The sequence below is a fragment of the Rhinatrema bivittatum genome, chromosome 6 (assembly GCF_901001135.1).
Source record: "Rhinatrema bivittatum chromosome 6, aRhiBiv1.1, whole genome shotgun sequence".
NCBI classification, from domain to species: Eukaryota; Metazoa; Chordata; class Amphibia; order Gymnophiona; family Rhinatrematidae; genus Rhinatrema; species Rhinatrema bivittatum.
In genome coordinates this window covers 144,525,213-144,549,319 of record NC_042620.1, presented here as the reverse complement: position 1 = coordinate 144,549,319, position 24,107 = coordinate 144,525,213, and the positions used below count along the sequence as shown (strand labels likewise).

The 24,107-nt window shown below is 46.6% G+C and overlaps 1 protein-coding gene across 2 annotated transcripts in view; it reads right to left on the bottom strand.

Moving 5' to 3' along the window:
• SATB2 (SATB homeobox 2) overlaps positions 1-24,107 on the bottom strand; it is a 345,958-nt gene that overhangs the window by 266,725 nt on the left and 55,126 nt on the right. For both annotated transcript variants that reach the window (XM_029606039.1, XM_029606040.1), the window contains exon 3: positions 23,350-23,526. In XM_029606039.1, the coding sequence (XP_029461899.1) occupies positions 23,350-23,526 (177 nt within the window). The remainder of the gene's footprint in view (positions 1-23,349; positions 23,527-24,107) is intronic.

Here is a 24,107-nt window from a genome sequence, read left to right as displayed (position 1 = left end):
TGAAGGATCTAAACCAGGGCTTCCCAAACCGTGGGCTGGGATCCCAAATGGGGGCACAAAACCTTCAGCTGGGGTCAAAAGTGCCTCAAACGACTGCATTCTTTAGACACCAGCAGCATTAGTAGCAGAAGTCAGCGCGAGGCCTATAAGCAGTGGCCCCGCCCTTGTATGAGTTTCCTTGGTAGCAGGAGGCCTTGCACGATAAGAGATCGGGGCCACTTGCAGGGACTGTAGCTTGCACTGACTCACAGGCTCTGTGCTGACTTTCATTACTAATGCTGCTGCTGCTGCTGCCGCCTGCAAATGGTTTGGGACCAGCCATGAGGAAAGGGGAGAGCCAAGCGTGCATGGGCTGGTGGATATTGCCACCGATTCACTCTCCTCATCCACCACCGAACCTTCCCATGAGAAACATGTTGCCCTTGTCATCAGCCTGCTCTCTTTTCCCACCAGCTGTCATCCAAATTTGGTCCAGGGACCAAAGGAAAATTAACCCAGGTCAGGGGAATGTTTGAAGAGAGGGATCAGATGCAGGAGGGATTTGAACATTAGATCAGGTGGACAGGGATTGGCATAGAGGGTGAGACAGGAAGAACAGAAGGTCAATTGGAGGATGTCAGAGTAGCTGCGTTGGTGCCGCAACCGGGCCTGCTCACCTCGCGCTCCCGTCCACCAGCTCCGGCTCCCCGTCTCTAGCTGCCGCGGCCAGTTCCCATCGCTCGCGGCGCTCCCAGGTGTCCCCAGGCCCGTCAGAGCCTTCCGGGTCTCAGCACTCCTCACGCCGGGGCTCGGCGTCCTCCATGGCATCGGCCCCACCCCTAGATGTGCGCGGACCGCTGTTCCCTTTAAAGGGCCCAGCGCGGGGACCCAGTCCACGGCGCCAGAAGATGACATCACATAACCCTGGTATATAAGGCGAGGCTTTTCCCCCCCAGAGCCTCACCTTGCCAATCAGGTCGACACCTCGGTGTACTAGTTTGCCTGTTCCTTGTTCCTGTGCTTGATCCTGCTTGTTCCAGTGTCCTAGCGTCTCCGTATTCCTGTGTTCCCGTAGTCCTCTGTGTCTCCAGCGTCTGTCTTGTTCCTGCTCCTCGTTCCCTGGTAGTACCCTTCAGACTGATTCTTGATACTGACCTCTGCTTGCCTGACTACGACTGACAGCTGCCTGGACCCGACCTTTGCCTGCCTACTGACCACGTTGACCGCTGCCTGGAACCAACCACTGCCTGCCTGACCACGTTGACCGCCGCCTGGAACTGACCCTCGCTTGCCTTGACTACGTTCGGACTAACCTTGGAACTGACCCTTGCTTTGGCTGACCACTTCTGGGCGGATACCCTGACTTTGACCCTTGTGCTTCACTCGGACACTCTCTTCTTGCCTTCTGTGACCACCAGACCGACCTGCTTGGACTCTGTCCACGGCCTTCATCTGACCAGACCCACAGGCACTGCCTGTTCCGCCCGGAGAGCCTTCCTGAACTGCTACCTCCCTGAGGTCTCCGTCGTCTCCAGTTCAGGTCTGGTCCATCCTCTCTGCATCAGCCGCGCACCCTTACTCGTGGTGGGAACACCTCTCCGCTACCTCTCCGGGAGACACTCTGAGACCCACCTAAGTCCAGGCGGTCCGGGTACTCAAGGGCTCAACCTGGGGAAACCCCGGACTGTTATTGGTAAAGCTCCAGTTAGCCTCTGTCTCCTCGTGTGCTCCGCCTCCAGGTGGCAGGCACTCTCTGGGTCCGACCAGAGGACCATACCAATCCTGCACCAGGCCAAGGGTCCACTTCCAGCGCAACAAAAAGGGATCAGCTGGGGGGTGAGAGAAGGGTTGGAGGAGAGAAGGTTAGAGAGAGAGGATACAGAATGAAAGTGAGGAGGGTGAGAATGACAAAAGGATCAGTTGGGGGTTATAAGAATGCTTGGGGGTGAAAGGATAAGCTAGGGAAATGAAAAAAGGGCTGAGGAGATGGACTGGAGAATTAACAAGAGCTGAGCGATATAAGAGGGGTCAGCTGGAGTTGAAGAGAGGGGGTCCACTGGAGGTAGTAGAGGTTGAAAGAGGGAGGATCTGCTTGAATGCAGGGAGCATAAGAACATAAAATATGCCATACTAGGTCAGACCAAGGATCCATCAAGCCTAGTATCCTAGCGGCCAATTCAACTCACAAGTACCCAAACATTAAATAGATCCCATGTACTAATAGTGGCAACAAGCAGTGGCTATTCCCTCTTGATTAATAGCAGTTTATGGACTTCTCCTCCAGGAACTTATCCAAACCTTTTTTAAACCCAGCTACACTAACTGCACTAACCACATCCTCTGGCAATGAATTACAGAGGTTAACTGTGAGTTGAGTCAAAAAGAATTTTCTCCAACTTGTTTTAAATGTGCTACTCGCTAACTTCATGGAGTGCCCCCTAGACCTTGTATTATCCAAAAGAGTAAATAACTGTGAAACATTTACCCATTCAAGTCCTTTCATGATTTTGTAGACCTCTATCATATCCCCCCCTCAGCCATCTCTTATCCAAACTAAACAGCCTCTTTAGCCTTTCCTTATAGGGGAGCCGTTTCATGTCCTTTATCATTTTGGTCACCCTTCTCTATACCTTCTCCAGTGCAATTATATCTTTCTTAAGATGTACAATTCTGGTTGCCACACAGTACTCAAGGTGCAGTCTCACCACGGAGCGATAGAGAGGCATTATGACATTTTCCATTTTATTCCCATTCCCTTTCTAATAATTCCCAACATTCTGTGTTTAACTGCTGCAGCATACTGAGCCGACCATTTCAATGTAATATCAACTATGATGCCTAGATCTTTTTCCTGGGTGATAACTCCTAATATGGATCCTAACATCGTGTAACTACAGCAAGGGTTATTTTTCCCTATGTGCATCACCTTGCAGTTGTCCACATTAAATTTCATCTGCCATATGGATGCCCAATCTTCCAGTCTCGCAAGGTCATCCTGCATTTTATCACAATCCGCTTGTGATTTAATTACTCTGAATGATTGTGTGCATTCTGCAAATTTGATCACCTCACTCATCATATCCCTTTCTAGATCATTTATAAATATATTATTAAAAAGCACAGGTCCAAGTACAGATCCCTGAGGCACTCCATGAATGTGGGGCGACTGTTAGAGAGGGTCCGCATCCCTGCTAGTATGTCTTTGTTATCTTCTGGGGCTCACAGGAGCTCTCAAATACTAAAATGAGGTCAAACTGGATAAAAGTTTTGGGAAGCCCTGATCTAAACACATATACCGTAGACTAGAGGAGAGATGGGGAGATATGACAGAAACATTAAAATTCCTGAAGGCATTAAAACTGCAGGAGGAAACCTTTGCCAGCAGAAAGGAAGTTCTAGAACAAAGGGTCACAATACGAGTCTCCAAGGGGAATGACTCAGGAGCAACATTAGGAAATATTTTAGGAAATGAATGGTAGATTGGTAGAACATCCACCTAAAGAAGATGGTAAAGACTAAAACAGTAACGAAGCAGACTTCTAAGAAGGTATGGAATAAGCAACAAGGTTCCCCAACTGCAAAAAGTGAAGACAGAAGTACAACCTAGCAGTATGTGCTTCAGGATCAAAGTGCCCCACTGGAAGAATTCAACAAGTGTCGGGGTTGAACAGTTAGTAACACGGGTAATATGAATTGCATGAAGTCCTAGCGGAAATGCAGGCAACCATGTAGCCATGTCTGTCTGGAAAGCTGCTGGTGAGCCAAGGGAGAATGAGGCTTCACGCAAACTGGGGTACGTCCTGCATAAGGTGTCCCCCCCCCCCCACTCTCGCCCCAAAGTTGAATAATCTCCCTGGTGAGATAGTGGTCCCCACATCCCGAAATCACAAGACCTTTGGGGAACAAGGTGATCAAATTTGCAGATGATACAAAATTATTCAGAGGAGTTAAATCACACGCGGATTGTGATAAATTGCAGGAGGATCTTGCGAGGCTGGAAGATTGGGCATCCAAATGGCAGATGAAATTTAATGTGGACAAGCGCAAGGTGATGCACTGAGGAAAAATAACCCTTGCTGCAGTTACACGATGTTAGGTTCCGTATTAGGAGATACCACCCAGGAAAAAGATCTAGGCATCATAGTGGATAATGCATTGAAATATTCAGCTCAGAGTGCTGCAGCAGTCAAAAAAGCAAATAGAATGTTAAGAATTATTAGGAAGGGAATGGCCAATAAAACAATGGATGTCATAATGGCTCTGTATCACTCCATGGTGAGGCTGCACCTTGAGTACTGTATACTATTCTGGTCGCCACATTTCAAAAAAGATATAATTGCACTGGAGAAGTTACAGAGAAGGGCGACCAAAATGATAAAGAGGATGCAATGGCTCCCCTATGAGGAAAGGCTAAAGAGGTTAGGGCTGTTCAGCTTGGAGAAGAGATGGCTGAGAGGAGATATGATAGAGGTCTATAAAATCATGAGAGGTTTAGAAAAGGTAAATGTAAATGGCTTATTTACGTTTTTGGATGATAGAAGAACTAGGGGGCACTCCATGAAGTTAGCTTGTAGCACACTTAAAACAAATCGCAAAAAAATTCATTTTCACTCAACACACAATTAAACTGGAATTTGTTGTCAGAGGATGTGGTTAGGGCAGTTAGTTAGCTGGGTTTAAAAAAGGTTTGGATAAGTTCCTGGAGGAAAAGTCCTTTAACGGCTATTAATCAAGTTGAGTTAGGGAATAGCCACTGCTATTATTGACATTAGTAGCATGGGATCTACTTAATGTTTGGGTACTTGCCAAGTGCTTGTAGCCTGGATTGGCCACTGTTGGAAACAGGATGCTAGACTTGATGGACCCTTGGTCTGAGCCAGTATGGTTACTTCTTATGTTCTTAAAAAAGTGTGGTAGTGATGGGGCTTGAAGGATCCCCGCCCCAAAGACCCATCCCCCTCGTGAACATTAAAATAAATAGTAACCAAAAAATCTGGTCCCCCTCGCATGTGTCCCATCCACAGCCTCCTTCCAACATTACCTAAAAGACATCGTGGTCTTTCTGGGGCAGGAGCAATGCCCCCTTGACAACTCACCCCATTCATTTCCTTGCACATGGGAGGGAATGGGGTGTGCCAGTCAGCTGATGCCATTTTCAAAATGATGGCAGGAGGAGCAGAACCAGTTGAGTATTGATCCTTCCTCAGAAAGACACATCCCTCCCCCCCCCAGCTATTAGAAAAGCTTGAGATGGGACCAGGGAGGACACCGGCGGGGGAGCAGATGTTTTGGTTACTATTTTTTCTTAAACAGCCGTACAGGGGCAGGGCTTTTATAAGTCCTGCTGCTATCACACTTTTTTTGCCCTCCCCCAACCTCCCTACATGAGGGCCTCAGAGACATATGGGTTCAGGGTGGAAGGGACACCACTAGCCCACTGGAGAGGGTCTTTGACTTGAGGGAGGGGATCCTTCACATGAACTGTGAGGCTGCTTTAATCCATGGCAGCCCCAGTCAGGGCAACCTGCTAGCTAAGTGTTCCATGCATTGGCAGAGCCAGGAACGCGCGACATTCATGACACTGGCAACATATGGAACATGTCACACAAAACTTTTACCACAGATGGTAATTTGCATCTGTAGCAAAACTACGGAAACACCCTCAAACCCGTGGTAAATCTCTTTGGTTAGTACATTGGCTTATATGTCAGCATAGGACAAATCTCACAGGCATGTCTCCTGTTTGTAGATGTATGTATGTGATTCACCTTAACGGGAGGGGAAACAGTCCCACAGGTCTCCTGCTCCCAAAAGAAAATCTACATAAAACACAGCATTTTTAAATATGCATATCTATCCTGTTCATCAGAGTTTTGCTCTGGTCTCTGTATATTAAGATTATAAAACAAACTAAATAAAAAGCATCAGATAGTACAATATGGTATCGGATTTATTTTTACAAATGCAGAAGGAACGGTCTGGTGATTCTGGCCCTGGACCATGATTTCAGGTCAAACCCTGGCACGCAAATTCAAAATTCCCCTCTTCTGACTCTGGGTGACCCTGCGCCTCTACACCCCAGCTTAAAATAGGGTGTTTGGCTTAATCTGGCTTTTCAGGTCAACAGTTTTGAAAAAATAAATAAATAATTAGATAAAATAAAATATTTTCCAGGACAGTAGAACTCTGGCCTTCCGAAGCAGGCACACGGCAAAGGGTCATATAAATCTAACACCCTTCATTAACACTATACTAGGAGAGGAAGGAGATGACAGATTGTTTATTTCTATCTCCATCTGGTCATACAAAGCAAGATAGACAAGACCATAATGCAAATCAGAATTTTTAAATATACTGAATAAACAGTCTACTGTATGCTATGCATGGGACACAGAACTAGTGGGACAGAAATCACTCATTTTCACAGCCTACAGTAGCAGAAACTGATTCGATTTGCAAGACTGAAAAACACCAAAAATTTTACAACACATATATCAGTTACAAAATTCAGGGAGGGGCATTTCCCACTGGCTAAAGGGTAGAGGTGAAAAATGGAAGGCAACGTGCTCGCCATCTGCCATTATTATTAAATTATCAGACTTTCACAGCGCTCAGCTGCCTCAATATGTGCAGCGGCCTGGGATATTTTACAAATCCTTAGCAAAGGAAATCAACCCCGGCTGCCCTGCGGGCTGCAGCCGCCGTGGCCGTTAAGGAGTGCGTTCTCGCTGTGAAACGTTCTCGGCCGCAGGCTGGTTCCATCGGTGAAAGGCCATTTCATTAAGCGTGAGTGGCACACCTTCCCGTCAAACGGGCGCGCAAATGCAAGGAAAAAAAAAAGAAACCCTCCTTCATAATTTCACAAGCCACAGCACCAGTTGCACGGCTCTGCCCGTCTTTTCAGGCCGTCCTGAAGCAAGGAAGTTATTCCCTGCTCCCATATGTTGCTAGCTAAAAATAAACAAATAAAGTCAGCGAGTGGCTTTAAGCCTGCATGTTCTTGATCAGCCAGAAAGCGCAGTCAATTAGAAAGCATTCAAAGTGATTCCTTGGCAGCAGCAGAGTTTGTTTTGATGCCAATATCCTCATGTTGTACAGCTAAAACGATGATCTGATAGCATGGATGCCTAGGCAATTCAGCTAAAAGGGATGGTTTGGAGAGCGAGGATGCCTTTGCAAACCAGCATTCCAATTTGTGCAAACCCTACGGCGGCGTGAACACCAGAGTCGGAGCTCTCCTGTCTTTTGGGGACGGGGAGGGGGGGGGCAACGCAGCTGGAAAGGAGGGGAGGATTGTTTCATCAATGCTGCAACAAGACAGCTCCAGGCTTTGCGTTCAGACAGATAATCACCATTGTTCCTGGAGGCTTCAGGGAGCGAGACAAATAATGTGCTCTCAACCTTCCCCTTATTACAGTGCAAACACTCAGGCGTTATTGCTTCCACTAAGAAAGAAAAAAAAAAAAAAAGGTCTAAGAAGGCTACAAAGTGATATGTCGTCTCATATTGGTGTGCTACAGACATTAAGTAGAACAAGATGGGCATCTTGCTTAGCGAAAGAGCAGGAATTACGACAGCAAACACGAGCGGACTTCTTACATGTTTACTACCCGAAGCTAAACAAGGCCTGACAACTCATACCCAGAGCCTGCTGGAAATGCCAAGCGGAAGAAGAGCACTCGTTACAGGCTCTGTAAGGATACAAACACCGAAAGCTCTTCTGGAATAAAAGTTTGAGTGTTTTAGATATGGAAGTGACAGAAGAAAGTGCAAAAGTGGCACTGTGAGCCTCAGGGGGGGGGGGGGGGGGGGAAGGGGAGGAATATGGAGAAGCTGGTCAGGAACAGGCAGAACTGCTTAGCACACTTGTCTGTCTGGTGTTCACTGAGAAGGGCTGGGAGCAGGACCACAGAAAACAGATACAGATACGTGGAAAGGAGGTAAACTTCAAACCATTTTCAGAAAAGTGTGTCTGTGAGGAACTAGCTAAACCTAAAAGTAGATAAAGCGAGGGGGGCGGATGGGAAACATCCGAGGGCTTTAAGGGAACTTAGAGAAGTTCCAGCAGCTTTGCTATTACATTTTCAATATTTAGAGTCAAGGGTAGATCCGGAGGACAGGAGACAGGAGGATATTGTTCCTCTTCACAAAAGTGGAAGCAAGGAGGAAGCTGAAAACTACAGGCTGGTTAGTCTGTGGTGAGTAAATGAATCAGATCGCTGCTAAAACAGAGGACAGTACAGTTTCTGGAATCTAATGGATTACAAGATCCAAGCAATATTTTTTTTTAAACCAGAGGTAGATCTTGTCAGACAAATTTGTTCAATTTCTTTGTCTGGGTGACTTGAGAGTTGGATCAAGGGAAAGCTTTAGATGCAGCCTTCTTGATTTTCAGTAAGACCTTTAAGTAAGGCCTCTTCCAGGGCACACTAAAATTTCAAGGGCCCATCACAGATATGATAGGAACATTTAAATACATCAGAGGTATCAATGCACAGGAGACTTATAAATGAGGGGTCAGGGGATAAGGATGAAAGGCAGAAGACTCGGGAGTAATCTAAAAAAATATTTATTTACTAAAGGGTGGTAGATGCATGGAGCAGCCTCTCAGTGGAGATGGTGGAGACATGGAGAGTATCTGAATTCAAAAAAGCATGGGACAAGTATGGGGATCTCTGAGGAAGTGGTAGGACTTGAAGAGTTGAGCAGATGTGTGGTTGGGCAGGTTAGATAAGCTGTATGGTCTCTTCCTGCCATCCTATTTCGACATTTCTAATATACAGAACAAGCGGAGGTAGTAGCATCCCTCAATACCCATGCACTAGCATTCTGCAGGATTCTTCAGATGTATGAAATCTGGACAAACGCACTACGAGATAAATCGCAAGCGTTTTACCAAGTGCAAGCAAATCATTCTGAGGCTATGAAAATTAATTCTCTACCCAATATAACCGAGCAGTTCAACCTAGGACTTTATGACATCTCTAAATGAGCCCAGTGCAACCCAAATGCACAGAATGCACCAAGCAAAAGTGCACGAGGTCTCTCCCTCACGTCTCCCATCACTTTCTGACTTCTTTCCTCCATCTTTGCTTTTCTTTTCTCTTCTTTTCTTTAGCTGGAACCATTCAGTTTTGGATGCAGTGCTGACAACCTTGGTGATAAGTACCCTAGCTCTCTGGGTTTATTGCAATGTGAGTGGCTTTGAAAATATCCCCTTAATGCTACTGTGTACATCTTTGTGGGACTCACTGGGAAACTGATTCAATACAATAAAGATTGTGGATTGAAATATAGCACTCTACTATGATAAACTGCTCACAGTGTAAAAGTATAAATCCAAAACGAAAGCCCTTCTGCCCCCCCAAGGCATAAAAAGTTGTAAAGATTAAGGGATTCATTTACTAAGGCTTCTCTCTCATTCTGTATCTATGGGGGGAAAAAAGAAAAGCTTAGGACATCCAGCCCTAAATTACCAACTCTTCTGTGTATAAAAAGTGACTCCCTGCCTGTGCCCATCACCCCCTCATGTCCCGACAACCTCTTCGCTCTGCTGGGACCCAGGGCACAAAGTTCTCAGGTTCGCTGGTGACTTCTCAGAGCATAATTTTACACACTTCACTGCAACAAGCAGAGCCTTTGACTCCCAAAATCAGAGATGCAGTGGCATTACCAAGAAGACCCACCCACAAAATGACATCATCATGCTAACGGCAGAGCCGGTAAAAGACGCCGTTCCATCGGGCAGCGAGGGTGAGGGGCAGCCCACTAGCATCGGGTGCCCTGAGAGACAATCCCGGGCTGAAACAAACATAAAAAAAAAATGAAAAAGAATCGCCATGAAACTGAAACTGACAACGGAGGGAGTCCTCAGAGAGAATGAGACCCGCCCACAAAATGACATCATCATGCTAACGGCAGAGCCGGTAAAAGACGCCGTTCCATCGGGCGTCGCGCGCTGAAGGGACGCGACAAAGGGGCTTTCCCCTTTGTGCTCCCCTTCATGCTAACTTTCGTGCTTTGTGTAAAATAAGTTTAGTTATGTTTGTTATTTAATTAACCTCTATTAAGCTATCTAAAAGGTTTGCTTTTACATTGTTAATTCTAGATGTTCTATGTATCCGACTAAGGAATTATATTTCCTGCTTGTTCAGTTTGCAATGTAAACCGGCCTGATTTGCATTTTATGCAAGAAGGTCGGTATATAAAAATTATAAATAAATAAATAAATAAGACACATGACACGTGTTACATGCCATTTCAGGAATTTTACCTTGATGCAAAAAAAAAAAAAAACCACACACAAAAAAAAACAAACCCCCAGGCATTCATTATTTCTTTTATTTTACCAAATACTATGATCCCAACCTCCAAACGGGGTAGAAGACTTGCTCTGAAATCTGGTGTTCATCTGTGTCTGCAGCAGGGCCAAGGAAGAAGTGATTGGCCGCCAGCCTTTGTGGCTCCTCTGCTATGGAGCCTGCTCTTGCTGTCCCGGTCTCCCTTCTCCCATCCATGGCCCCGCTCCCCGGAGTGACGTCGGCGACCACGCATCAGAAGAGGCAGCCAAACGAGGATGGCTGTTCGCCTCTGAAGGGTGTTCACCCCCCTTATAGTGCCCCTTTCAATGTCCTGTAGGAGTATCCTGGAGACAGTTTCGACTATGGGTGATACTATAGTAATTAAGGAGTGTATTAGATGTATTAAGATGATATTATATTGTTAGAATATGAGGCTGCCTATTCCTGGTAAGAGTGGATGTGGGGGTTGAGACGGCATTCGAGGGAGTTATATTAATTACTGTACTTCTATTTTATATTGTTTTTCTACAAACCAATTTAGGCTCATATTTAATGAAGAAAAGTCGTATATAAGTCTAAATGTTATATTAACATTTACCACTACCACAGTACTGGGAACAAAAACCCTGCTGAGACCTTAGTTGCAAGCAGATGCCATCAAATATAAAATCAGTTGCCACGGTGTCCAATAGTCATTGAGTTTCTGCCACCCGACCACCAATTGCCAGAGAAATCTTCCTAAAAATTAAAATTTCCACAGACCAATATATTCATTTGAGGTACTCGGTGCAACTTACTGCTTTTAAATCCCATCCAGGATGAGAACCAGCTCCTCACTCTACTAATTTCAGGCCAAGGAGAGGAAAGAAGGCCTCACAGAACGCAAAGCTTCAGAGAAATCTGTGGATGAAAGGTCTGATGAAATGAAGAAAGGCCCCAACAGCCCCTGGGGTGGCTGCAAAGCTTGACACCAGGATCACTAAAAAGCTAAGACACCTTCCAGAGGAAGAGAGAGAGGAAGGATGATCACATTCCTTGTTAAGTAAAGCTGGATAAGCAGAGGCCTACTGTCACACAGCACCAGCCAAAAAGAGCAAAACAAAACAAAAAAAACCCCTCCATATCCCAAGAACTCTCCTGATTCGTCATGCCTCCTCTACAGAGCATTTAAAATACTCTACAAGCCTTTATCTGGGTATGCTTTACAGGCTTGCCCCAGCACTAAGATTTTATTAGACAAAATTAGGCAGAAAAAGGTCCCGTCCCCCCACCTCCCCCTTTCAGGATACAGTTTGCAAGAGGAATATATTCAGCACATTTGTGACAGGAATACAATCAGCAGATGCATCAGAGCCACGTCTCTGTAGGTGCTGCTGCCACTGTAAGCTCAGAGAGTAATTGCTTACAGGTTCTGCATGCTTTGTATAAACAAATTAGGATCTCTTCTGCTGAAACAGATTTAGTAAGACCTACTGCCCAGGCAGAGAGCCCTCAATCACTGAAACCTGCAACACACGTTCATGCATTATTGGTCCTCGCTTTCTTTCACCCCCAGCACCGTAAACAGTCTCCAAACCTCTAATGCAGCGATTTCTTTTATAGGAAAATAAAACTTTTAGCCTCCATCCAGGCATCAAGTGGCAGCTTTGCTTCCTGCACCCCCACGACTGATTGAGATGTGCTTGGGGGGGGGGGGGGGAGTTCTCAGGAACCCCTTGTTAAATTATTTTAAGAAAAAGAGGGCATCTCACAGAGTTCAGCAGAGTTGACATGAGTCTCTCCTCGACAGGGAATTGGGTAACAGTGAGCATGCCTTCCTAACAGAAATCGGTAGCACATCACTGAAACACGCTCCAGAGCGCAGCACGGGCCAATTATTTCCCTAATGCAGCTTTCACTGGTCAAAAATCCACCTACCCAAAATGGAATGGTGGGTTTGGCTATCCACTTATTTTCGGGTGAAGATAATGAGCCCAGCTTTCAAAAAACTGTCCATGCTATACCATTTATGTGTGCAAGATGGGCCAGATTAAGGCCAACTGATGCCCTCAGCACAGACCTACAATGGTGCCTCCTCGGCCCTTCCATTGCTTAACTGACAAGAAATTAAAACTCAGTAAGTGCAGAAGGTGAAATAGATTAAAAATTCAATTTTCTTCCAGGCCATATTCCGGGCCAGACCCCACAACTATATTTAATATAATCTTTTTTTAAAACGTCATTTAACACTAAATAGCAGTAAACAATATAAGAAAATTTAAGGCCTGCACATGTCGATTCCCGGAGTTTATGTGCGTGGCCGGGCCTTGAGCGTGCTGCGCGAATTTTCAAAGGGGCTCGGCCACACGCGTAAAGCCCAGTACGCGCAGAAGTGCTGGGTCTCTTCAAAGGGGCAAGGGGCAGCTCCACACCTGAAGTAAATTGCGTAACAAAAAAAAAAAAGACAGATCGGTAGGGTTTACGGGGTGGGAAGGAGAGGGGAAGAGGGAGGAAGTTTAGGTAGGGGGGTAGGGTAGTTTCCTCTCAGTCCGTTCCTTAATTGGAGTGGACTGGGGAAGGCTCAATTGCGTCGCGGAAATTGCAAACGTTCACACCCCCTTGCACGTGCTGTCTGCACATGCGCACGCTGATTGATGTTAAAAAATTTGCGTGTCCATATGCACGCACCAGGAACCACACGCACATGGATGTGCACGCACGTTATAAAATCTACCCCTTACTTATAACTGTTGCGCTGGAGGTGGACCCTTGGCCTGGCGCAGGATTGGTATGGCCCTCAGAGGGGTCCCAGAGGGTGCCTGCTGCCAGGAGGCGGAGCACACGAGGAGACAGAGGCAAGCTGGAGCTTCACCAATAACAGTCCGGGGGTTCCGTAGGTTGAGCCTTTGGATACCCGGACCACCTGGGCTTAGGTGGCCTTCTGAGGGTCTCCCGGAGAGGAAGCGGAGACGTGTGCCCACCAAGAGCAAAGGTGCGTGGCTAGTGGAGAACAGAAGAGCTAGACCATAAGAACATAAGAACATAAGAAAATGCCATACTGGGTCAGACCTAGGGTCCATCAAGCCCAGCATCCTGCTTCCAACAGTGGCCAATCCAGGCCACAAGAACCTGACAAGTACCCAAAAACTAAGTCTATTCCATGTTACCATTGCTAATGGCAGTGGCTATTCTCTAGGTGAACTTAATAGCAGGTAATAGACTTCTCCTCCAAGAACTTATCCAATCCTTTTTTAAACACAGCTATACTAACTGCACTAACCACATCCTCTGGCAACAAATTCCAGAGTTTAATTGTGCGTTGAGTAAAAAAGAACTTTCTCCGATTAGTTTTAAATGTGCATATGCTAACTTCATGGAGTGCCCCCTAGTCTTTCTATTATCCGAAAGAGTAAATAACCGATTCACATCTACCCGTTCTAGACCTCTCATGATTTTAAACACCTCTATCATATCCCCCCTCAGTCGTCTCTTCTCCAAGCTGAAAAGTCCTAACCTCTTTAGTCTTTCCTCATAGGGGATCTGTTCCATTCCCCTTATCATTTTGGTAGCCCTTCTCTGTACCTTCTCCATCGCAATTATATCTTTTTTGAGATGTGGCAACCAGAATTGTACACAGTATTCAAGGTGCAGTCTCACCATGGAGCGATACAGAGGCATTATGACATTTTCCGTTTTATTCACCATTCCCTTTCTAATAATTCCCAACATTCTGTTTGCTTTTTTGACTACCGCGCAGCACACTGAACCGACGATTTCAATGAGTTATCCACTATGACACCTAGATCTCTTTCTTGGGCTGTAGCACCTAATATGGAACCCAACATTGTGTAATTATAGCATGGGTTATTTTTCCCTATATGCATCACCTTGCACTTATCTACATTAAATTTCATCTGCCATTTTGATGCCCAATTTTCCAGTCTCACAAGGTCTTCCTGCAATTTATCACAATCTGCTTGTGATTTAACTACTCTGAACAATTTTGTGTCATCTGCAAATTTGATTATCTCACTCGTCGTATTTCTTTCCAGATCATTTATAAATATATTGAAAAGTAAGAGTCCCAATACAGATCCCTGAGGCACTCCACTGTCCACTCTCTTCCACTGAGAAAATTGTCCATTTAATCCTACTCTCTGTTTCCTGTCTTTTAGCCAGTTTGCAATCCACGAAAGGACATCGCCACCTATCCCATGACTTTTTACTGGAACAGACCGGAACAGAGTGTACCGGAGACAGTGTACCGGAACAGAGTGTACCGGAGACCACTGGAAATGAACAGGAACTGAAGGTCCTCCGGGCAGGATAGGTAGCGCCTAGTGGTCTAGCTTGTAGAAGGCCGCGGGCAGCGTCAGAGTAGGCAGGCCTGGTGGTCACAGGAGAAGCGAAGAGAGTGTCCGAGTAGAGCACAAGGGTCAAAGCCAAGGTATCCGTCAGAGCGTGGTCAGCCAAAGCAAGGGTCAGTTCCAAGTATCAGTCCGAGCGTGGTCAGTGGCAAGCAGAAGTCAGTTCCAGGCAGCGGTCCAAACGTGGTCAGTGGTGAGCAGAGGTCAGTTCCAGGCAGCGGTCCAAATGTGGTCAGAGGCAAGCAGAAGTGAATACCGGGTATCAGTCCAAACGTGGTCAGTGGCAAGCCGAGGTCAGTACCGTGAATCAGTCCGAGAAGGTACAACCTGGGTAGCGGAACGTGGAACAGAAATCAGGAACAGACGCTGGCACACAGGAAGGACCATGGGAACACAGGAACACTGGGACAAGGACAGGAACACAGGAACGCAGGAACACTGAGACAAGCACAGGATCAAGGAAGCAGGAACACAGGACGGCAACTAACGTCACATAAATGTGACGACCTGTTTGCCAAGGCAAGGAACTGGAGACTGAGCCCTGCCTTTTATGCAGGGCTCAGGTGATGTCATCGCTGCGCGCCGCGGAGGAGTTTCCCGCCCTTGGTCCTTTAAAGGGCCGGGTGATCTGCTCGCGCACGCCTAGGGGTAGACCCAACGCCGATGAGGATGCTGAGCCCCAACGTGAGGAGCAGTGAGAGGTCGAAGGCCCCGAAGGGCCTGGAGATGCCGTGGAACGCCACGGGCGCTAGAGGCTGGCTGCAGCTGCGAGGGAGGACGGACCAGGCCTCACGGAGGGGTGCCCGGACGCGCAACAATAACTAGATAGCAACAGAAAAAATGCAAATTTTGAATACTCTGTGGTGCCCCCTAACCTTGGTGCCCTATGCACATGCTTATTTTGCTTAATGGTCAATCCAGGGTTGGCACAAGTGGGCGCATGGAGATTAATGCCAGCGTCTGGAATACACTCATATATTTCAGTACGTGCATACTTTCTCTAGCCTTTTAAAAAAAAAATACCAGTGTATATTTTACATGCCTAATAAATATTATAAAATTCAACTTAAACACGGAGGCAGCTAGTGTATAAAATACGTGCGCACTCTGCTTGTAAAAATACTTATCTGCATGCATACTTGAAAGCACCAGTTCACCAATACTACCACCAGTTCACCCACGCCCTCCAGCACGACATCCTGAAACCCCACCAGTTCACCCAGACCTCCCACCTAAACACCACAGACAAAACGACCAGTCCGATTTCAATTACGCGAGTCACCTAGCAGGTGTAAAAAAACAGATAAGGTCGGAAATGTGTGTATGCATCCTGCTCACAAAACAGCAACTTGCACGTGCACCTCTCAAGCCCATCCCGGATCACCTCTAGACTGCCCCCTTTTTTTTGGCGGTTAACATTTATACATGCCACAGCAAGCACGTGCATACCCTCGAGGTTTATAGAATAGCATATACCCCCATAAGCGCTCCTTACCTATATGCTAATTTTATGTATGTGAATCCCATGTAATTTTGAGTGAATTATTCAAGGCTTTCTTAGACTTAGAAGAAAAAAAAAAGTCATTTAAACACTTTAGAATTGTTTGTCAGCTGATATTCCTGGCCACGTAAACTGTACCGTATTTTTAACGAGACTAACAGCTGAGTATGTAGATAGAACATTAAAGGGACGTTGCTCCTCGCCCCTTCTAAAATCCTCCTCCCTCCAAACCTTTCTCCATCCCTCCTTTTATTTCCTCTCTACTGTTCAGCATGAATGGGAATCTGTCTTACATTTTTATCCCGTGTAAAGGCTTCAATGCCCTTCAGAGGGCACCTCGAGGCAGCCCGCTGGAATTTGGTTCCCACAAATCCAGAAATGCGCCATACAAGGGCACGTCAGCGGGGCGCGGGGCCGTCCCTGCTGGCTTTTCCCACTGCACACAGAATCCCAAAGCCAAGGAAGCAATATTGGAATGGGCCACTCAAAAGTTCAAACGGTTTATGTTTTGCCTTAAAATCAGGATAAGTCAAAATAACAGGAACTTCATGTATTTAATAGCCATAGCCCTCGAGATGAAACTGTTTGGTTGAAGAACAAATTCTCAGACGAGAGATAGAACATTTTATCTGCCTCTCACTGCAGGAGAAAGGGTTCTCAGGGCTAGATTGAAGGATGAGCAACATTAGGGCCACAAAAGAGGGTCAAAAGTGCAAGCGAGTTTGTAAATTCAACTTTGAAGCTGCACATCCAGCTGAATATCCTCGCCCTAAATTATCTGGCTCCATATAACCAGACAACTTTAAAGCCTAACTGGCAATGGTTAAGTTTGAAAGTTATCCGGTCTTGTTTGGCCAGTGAACTTTCCACGTAAGCAGATTCCCAGCCCCCCTCCCCAACATGTCATCTACGGCCCTGCTACACCATGCACCCCAGCCCCACCCCCAAAACTCCTCCGATGTTTACAACCAGATGCAGTCCATAGGGGGCGAGCCCAACCTCACCCCCTTCCCTATTGTTTTATTCATTTAAGCTCCCTTCTGTACCCCCCTCCCCGCTCGCAGTCTCTGTAACCCTGGGCTGCCCCCTCCTGGAATCCCACTCCCACCCCCAAACCCCAAAATCCCCAGCCGGGAGCAAGGTGCTTCACTTACTCACTCCTGGCACTTCCAGTGCCGCTCTGTGGAATTGTTTTTCCGTCTTCCAAAGTCATGGGATAAAGAAGTGTTATTTTAAAATTGAACAAACTGATTGCAGGCCCTTTACATGTCTTTTGCCCAGTCCTTCAGTCTGGCCCTTCCTGTGGGGCACAGTTATTATTCGGCATGCAGGGACTGGCAGAGAAGATGCAGGCTCTAATCAGAGCAGGTATTGGTTCACCGCACTGCTTTGATCTTTGCCTCAAATCTATGGCTTCAAGGCTTTTTTCCCCATTTTAAATGACTTGCCACCAAAAAAAACAATGTAACTATTTACAATGGCGTTATCGCTGGATAGAAATGGCCCATAAAATTCAAAGCCTTGAAATCAGTCCAGTTTAAAAGGATTCTACCAATTGGTTCCATCCAGCAGTGGAAGAGTTAATCTGCAATCTGTTGCTATATATCCTCAGGAGCACAGATAGGTTTCAGAATAAACATTATCACCTAAGCTGACAATGGATCCCTCAGCATCACCTACTGTCTTCCAGGACCAGAGATCAAAGATGTATTGTCCATTGCTGAGGTGCGTCAATCTCCTCCTCTCGTCTTCAGAGACCCAGTGTATGCACACAAATGCAATAAACGAAGTGTACTGTGAGAGTAGAGTCTGCAGGCTTCCCTTCAATTAACCCAAATCACAGTCTCTTTGGTACAAGATATCGCTGGGGGGGGAGGAGGAGGCCAAGAATCACATCTTGGCGGCTTGCTACAATGTCTTCCAAGAAACTGGGCTTCAGCAGGCTATAGCCCTCTGCCTCCTGGGATCACACGCCCTTGTTAAGAGAGGGCACAATTCCCACATAACTGACCGCTGCAGCATGGCACATTTTTTGGATAAGTTGGAGGGCAATTTTCAAAGTCGTCTCGACAAGTGAACAGCGATTTATGGGCAAATTGTCTGCCTGAAACTTACCCTTGCTCAATGGGGCCAGACTTGCACTCGTGCTCCCCATCACGCATTAGAAGCAGGCACTCCTGGGAATGGGGGATTGGGGGGGGGGGGGAGGAGGGTTTAGGCCAGAGGAGAAAAGTAACGTGTGTAGATTGCATTTCCAAAAGGACGGGTGTCATTTTCCATCAGTAAAAAAAAAATAAATAAAAACAAAAAGCGCCTGCAGATAAAGCAGGGGCAAACACCCACCGAGAGATACCTTGTGCCATGCCTCAAGTTTCCGAGGGAAAGTACATGGCTGCTCCCCCTTTTGAAAACTGGTGCAAAGTCCACGGGTTAAAAGTACACTCAGGGGCTTTGCTCAGGCGCAGCCGCTTCGGAAATTATCCCCTCGGTAAATAGATTAAACACGTGTGCCCACTGCGTTTTCCCCATCCAGAATTCTAATTCTGGAGACGGCCATGCTGAAGCCCAGCCGTAAAGAGCTACCAAAAAGTTACTCTTCTGAAAGGTAAACGTTGCCAAGGACTCGAACCACTGCCCTTTAAGTTACTTCGTTTCGCACGAACGGGCCTGATTTACTAAGACTTTTCTCCCATTCTGTGTCTATGGGGGGGGGGGGGGGAGGAAAAAAAATGTCTGCATAGATCTGGCCCAATGTGTTTCAAACCACCAGGTTAATTCCTTCCAAAATGAACCTCTTTGGCTACAGTTATGCAATACAGTGAAATGGACAAGTAAGCGATTCCCCAGATTTGCCCCTTACCAGCATGGCAGCAGTGGCTTTCACAGGTCTGGCTGCCGGCAGGTGTGTCCCAGTCTTTGCCCTTCCTAGTGGGAGGTGCTGTAGTTTGATTAAACTTAGGGTTGTCTACTCTGAGCGCGTGCGAAGGTTGACTGGAGGCAGCCTTAGCACAGGGCTGAGGCTGTGATTGTCCCCTCCGTGCAGAGGGCGCTGGAAGGGGTCTTTGCCTCCATAGGGAGGGGGGTCCAGAGGAGTTACCCTCTTCTCAGTGGTAACTGGAGAAGTGCTCCTGTCCTAGAGCTCATGGTCAGGGGGGCGGTCCCGGGTCTTCGAAGAAGTAAGAAGCCTTGGTGGTTTAAGAATGAATTCTTGAGTATTTCTGTGCAAGCCTAAGCTCTAAACATCCAAGGAAGAGGGATTTTCATCAAATAAGGTTTGGATGGAGAATCAGAGCAATGTCCTTTGGGGAGTACAGAGAGAAACGGCAATGCCAGAGGAAGGTGCTACAGAGTCGTTCACCGACCACAGCATTCAGCCAGGGGCTCATCCGAGTCTGAGAAGCAGAAGAACAGAAGAGAAGAGAGCTGCATCCCAAAACAGGTACTGGGGGAGTGCCAGGATAGGCGGGTCACTGCCCCGTAGAGCTTACCTGGCACGGCTGTGCTTCACTGAGATACTGTGAGAGACCAAAATATTTTTATTGGCGTTTTTGTACTTTGTTTATCTGAACTGCTTGGTGCACCAGCCATTGCCATCAGTGAACTACTCTAAGCAGGCCCCCACCCGGCAGTCCGCTGGACTACAAAAGGTTCATGAAAGTGCTGTCATCACCTACAATATTCTGACAGGGGGAAAATGGTAAACTCCAACCAGAACCACATACATTCTGTCAGTAACTTTCTCCTGTTTCTAACTAGCACAGTGAAATTGCTCCACAATGCTCTGTAAATCATAAAGTGATTTGCTGATTAGGCTGCAACATAAAAATGTTGTTTATAATATATTAAATTTAGATAGGAAGAATGAAAGAAGGCTCAACCATGAATACAGGCCAATTAGATGTATGCTCGTGTGCAATTCAATAGCACAAAGGAGCCATCTGAAACCTGTGTCTCAGATTACAAACCGTTAACCATCTTCATATGATAGCGCAAGGTGAAGGATCATGCCCGTTTCCGGATAAGGCTGTAGAGCTGAAAAGGAGAGCTCTGGGGTCAGTATCAGCCAGCCTCGATTCCCAGAGGATGGCAAGGCGTAGGGTTCCTTGGAAATAGCAGACTCTTGAACACACAGGGATCTACTTATCAAGCCACGAAGCACCTTAATGCCCGTTATTTACCCCCCACTCCCATCATTTGCAGCGAGCCTACTCACTAATAATGCACAGTGCCGTTTGATAAAGAGACCCCCCCAGAGCTAGAAATGAGATCAGAAAACAAAATCCCATCACAAACCTGCCTCACAATCTAGGGTCTTCCTGCCCATGGGGATTATTGGTTAAGAAGAAGATCCCTATAAATAAGGGTTGGGGAAAAACCCAACAATATCTTGGATATAATTAAGGATTTTGCTTTTTTTTTTTTTACCAGGATTGTGTCTCTTTGATCTCACAAGAGTATAAGCAGGTTTTATAACGGTGATCCCAGATGATAATTCTTTTAATCCCACTCTGCTCCCAGAACAGAGCAAAGTAAGCCACAAAAGTAAGGTATTTATTTATTTATTCAAATTATAATCCGTCTTTCTTAAAAAAAAAAAAACCAAACTCAAAACTGAACACAAAAACTTTATCATAAATATACAAAAAAAGTTTTTAAAAAACTGACTCAGTGTACTTGGGATCCATTGTACACTGTGTCAGCTCTGGAGGCTTAATGAGACAAAAAAAATAAATAAATTGAGCACAAGAGCAACAAGTCCCACAACACAAGCCTCAGCCATCTCTCAGTAGATACCCAGGGACTGGGCAGAAGAAGATTCTCTGCCAGCAGAAACCTGCATGGCTGTTCTAAAGGACAGAACGCCACAGAGTAGCCTGCTATGGTATTCTGGCATGGCAAGATGTAGGAGTGACCAACTGACCACTATCATTTCATATCTCTTTTGTGGCGGTCAATCCTTTACTCACCCTTATCCCACTGAAAAACCCAAATAAATCCACTGGCTTCAGTAGCAGACAACGGCAGCCTCACAGATGGGCAGCTGGGAACTTCCCTGGTTTCAGAATACAGCCAGTCCCTGGGAACAGCTGAACTGAGGTATGGGGTGTGCACCACGAGCAAAATGTGACAAAAAGGACTCTATTAAGCTGTGAAACCCTTGGACCTTGCAGGATCAGAAGCAGCGTCTGTAGCATCAATACCAGGTGGTAATGTCACTGCCCAAGTCCAGCTCCAGTGTGCCTGCCAGTCACTGATTACATCAGCATCTAGTGCAAGGCCCCTGAGAGTACCCAGATACCATGTGAGCAGTGTAATGAACCCTATGTTCATTACACTGCACCACGGCACAACTTAGGAGGAGTGCAAATATTTTGCATACAACAAAGAAAACAAGAGGGAATGGATTTAAAAAAATAATAAAAAAATACATGTGTAAATGTGAACAGATAAACTGTATAAATATACATTTTTCTGTAATCCCAAAATTGCCTTAGCCTGGAAACTTTAAAGTTAAAATTGTAACACCCAGGAATTTTGCATTTTAGAGGTGCTAAGTGGTGTCCTGTCTGTGACTAATATTTTCAGAGCATGAGGACTTTATCAGACCTCTTTTTCATGATCTAAGCTCTCCCCAGATAGACTGTTCTCTTGAACTTGGCCTGCATCTCTCTGCTTTAGATACCTTAAACTCCAGTCTTGATGCAAACTATCAGGCCGATTTAATAAAAAGTGCGGGAGAGCCGGCGCTCCGAGTTGAGTGCCTGCTCTCCCGACACGCGCCCAGGCATCTGTCCTGGGTGCGCGATTCTGTATTTAAATGAGGCCGGGCGGTAATAAGGAGGTGGCTGTCAGCGGTCCGACAACCGACGCTTAATTTTGCCGGTGTCTGTTTTCAAACCCGCTGACAGGCAGGCAGATTTTTTAATTTTTTTTTTTGGTGCCTCCGACTTAATATCGCTAGGATATGAAGTCGAAGGGCGTACAGAAAAGCAGTTTTTTTCTGCTTTTCTGTACGCTTTTCCTGGTGCCTTCAAAGTTCACGCCTGCCCTTGGCCGCACATTTTACTTTCGGTATTCCGAGCGAATAACTAATAGACTCATCAACATGCATTTGCATGTGATGAGCATTATTAGTTTCGGGGGGTTTGGCCGTGCGTTTTCCACGCGCTCTTACCCCTTACAGTATCAAGGGTAATAATAGCGCATCTAACACGCACGGCCAAACGGGGGCTAAACGTTCTGTATCGGCCTGATGGCAGTCCCCTTCCTGCTCTCTGTGCACGATGAGGAGTAGTGAGGGGCTGAGGCCCAGATGCAAGATGCCGTAGATACACAGTTTACAGCTACCAAGAAGTACCCGCTCAGCCTTTTTTTCCTGCAGTGGCATTTCTCTGTCCCATCTCTCCCCCCCAACCCCTCTTCAGCTTTTAAGTACAAATCCTCTGCCCATTTCACTCCCCCCCTTCTCTTTAGTGTTACAGGCATTGCTCTCTGCCCTTGTCCCCCCTCTCTTCCTTCTCCCCCAAAGCATGGCAGCTGCACTCTGCCTCTCAAGACCAGGCTCCTCCTGTCCACCGGGCCCTAAGCGTGACTGTGTAAACAGGACATGTGTGCTCTCAGAAAGACATGCTTTGTCATTCCAGGGATCAAGTGCACATCTTTGGCATGGACCACTGGCAAACTGTCATGAGACTGACGGCAAAAGGTAATGGGAAAGACAAATGAGAAATCAATGGGGTAATGCTAAATTGGTTCTGCGGATACGTGAAAAGTAACAATTTCATCTGGTGAATAAGGCAAGAGGCAAGAACTCCAGTTTTTGTCATTTTTGCTTGTTGATGAGAACATTTTTGCACATCCGAAGCTGCCACAGGAACCAGAGATGGGCTCAGGAAGTTAACCAGGTCTCCCACGGGCCAGCACTAATCAATGCTGAATGGGCTCTTCCCCCCCCCCCCCCCCCAAAGAAACAGCCATGCTCTGCTGGGCAATAATCCCTGACTTGGGTTCCAGGAAGGCAGAGACGGCTATTTATTTTCTTAACACCTAACACGTGGTGTTATCCGGCCGCCGCACACTCTGTGCCATATGGCCCATCTCACCGTGCCTGGTTAATGCAGGAGGAAGAGGGGCTGAAATCTAGGAGAAGGAAAATACCCTTCCTAGGTGCCTCGAACCTGACCACTCCCCCCCCTCGTGTCAAGAGAGCAGCTTGCCGTACCTTGGGCCTGAGCTGCCGAGCTATGCGAGTAGCCAAGGGCCAACAGCGCCGTCTCCACCAGCTGACTGAAGAGCACATCCCGACGCACCAGCACAAACTCAGCGTGTTCTTCCCGGCTGTCATAGTCCAGAGAGCCCTCCAGCTGCTCCACCACACAGAAGACAGGAATCATCAGCCCTGCATCCAAAACAAAACGCACACCGTGAGAAAGACAGCGAGAGAGAGAGAAGGCTGCATTAATCTCAGACTTAGGAGCAAGGGCCTGGAGATTTAAAAACAATGATGACAGCTCTACTGTTCATACGGGAGGGAGAATGCTTCATCATGTGCCCACATGCCAACAGATCAACCACTTAACATCACTTCCTACTCTGCCCCTTTCCATCATTAATAAAAATGCACTGAATGCAGAATTAAAAAAAAAAAAAAAGATACTAGTAAAGTTTTAAGCTACGCTGCTGCAGACGAAAAACAGCAGAGAGCGCAATTGTCTTCCTGAAGACACTAAGGTCCCATTTCAGACCCCAAAACCCAGTGTGTTTAGAGGGATTCACTGAAAAGCTGGCCAGGATGAAAGAGGAAGGGGGGAACAGTGGTCCACTCCCCAGCTGGTTCTGCTCGACCTGCCTTCTGTAGGGAAGGAACGGGCTCCCTGCGGTGCAGTTCCCACGCAGAGCCTCCAGGGCCCAAGCGCAGAGGGGGAACACCTTGGCCATTCCTGATTTTTCAGCTCGCATCCCAGTGGACTATAAGCATTT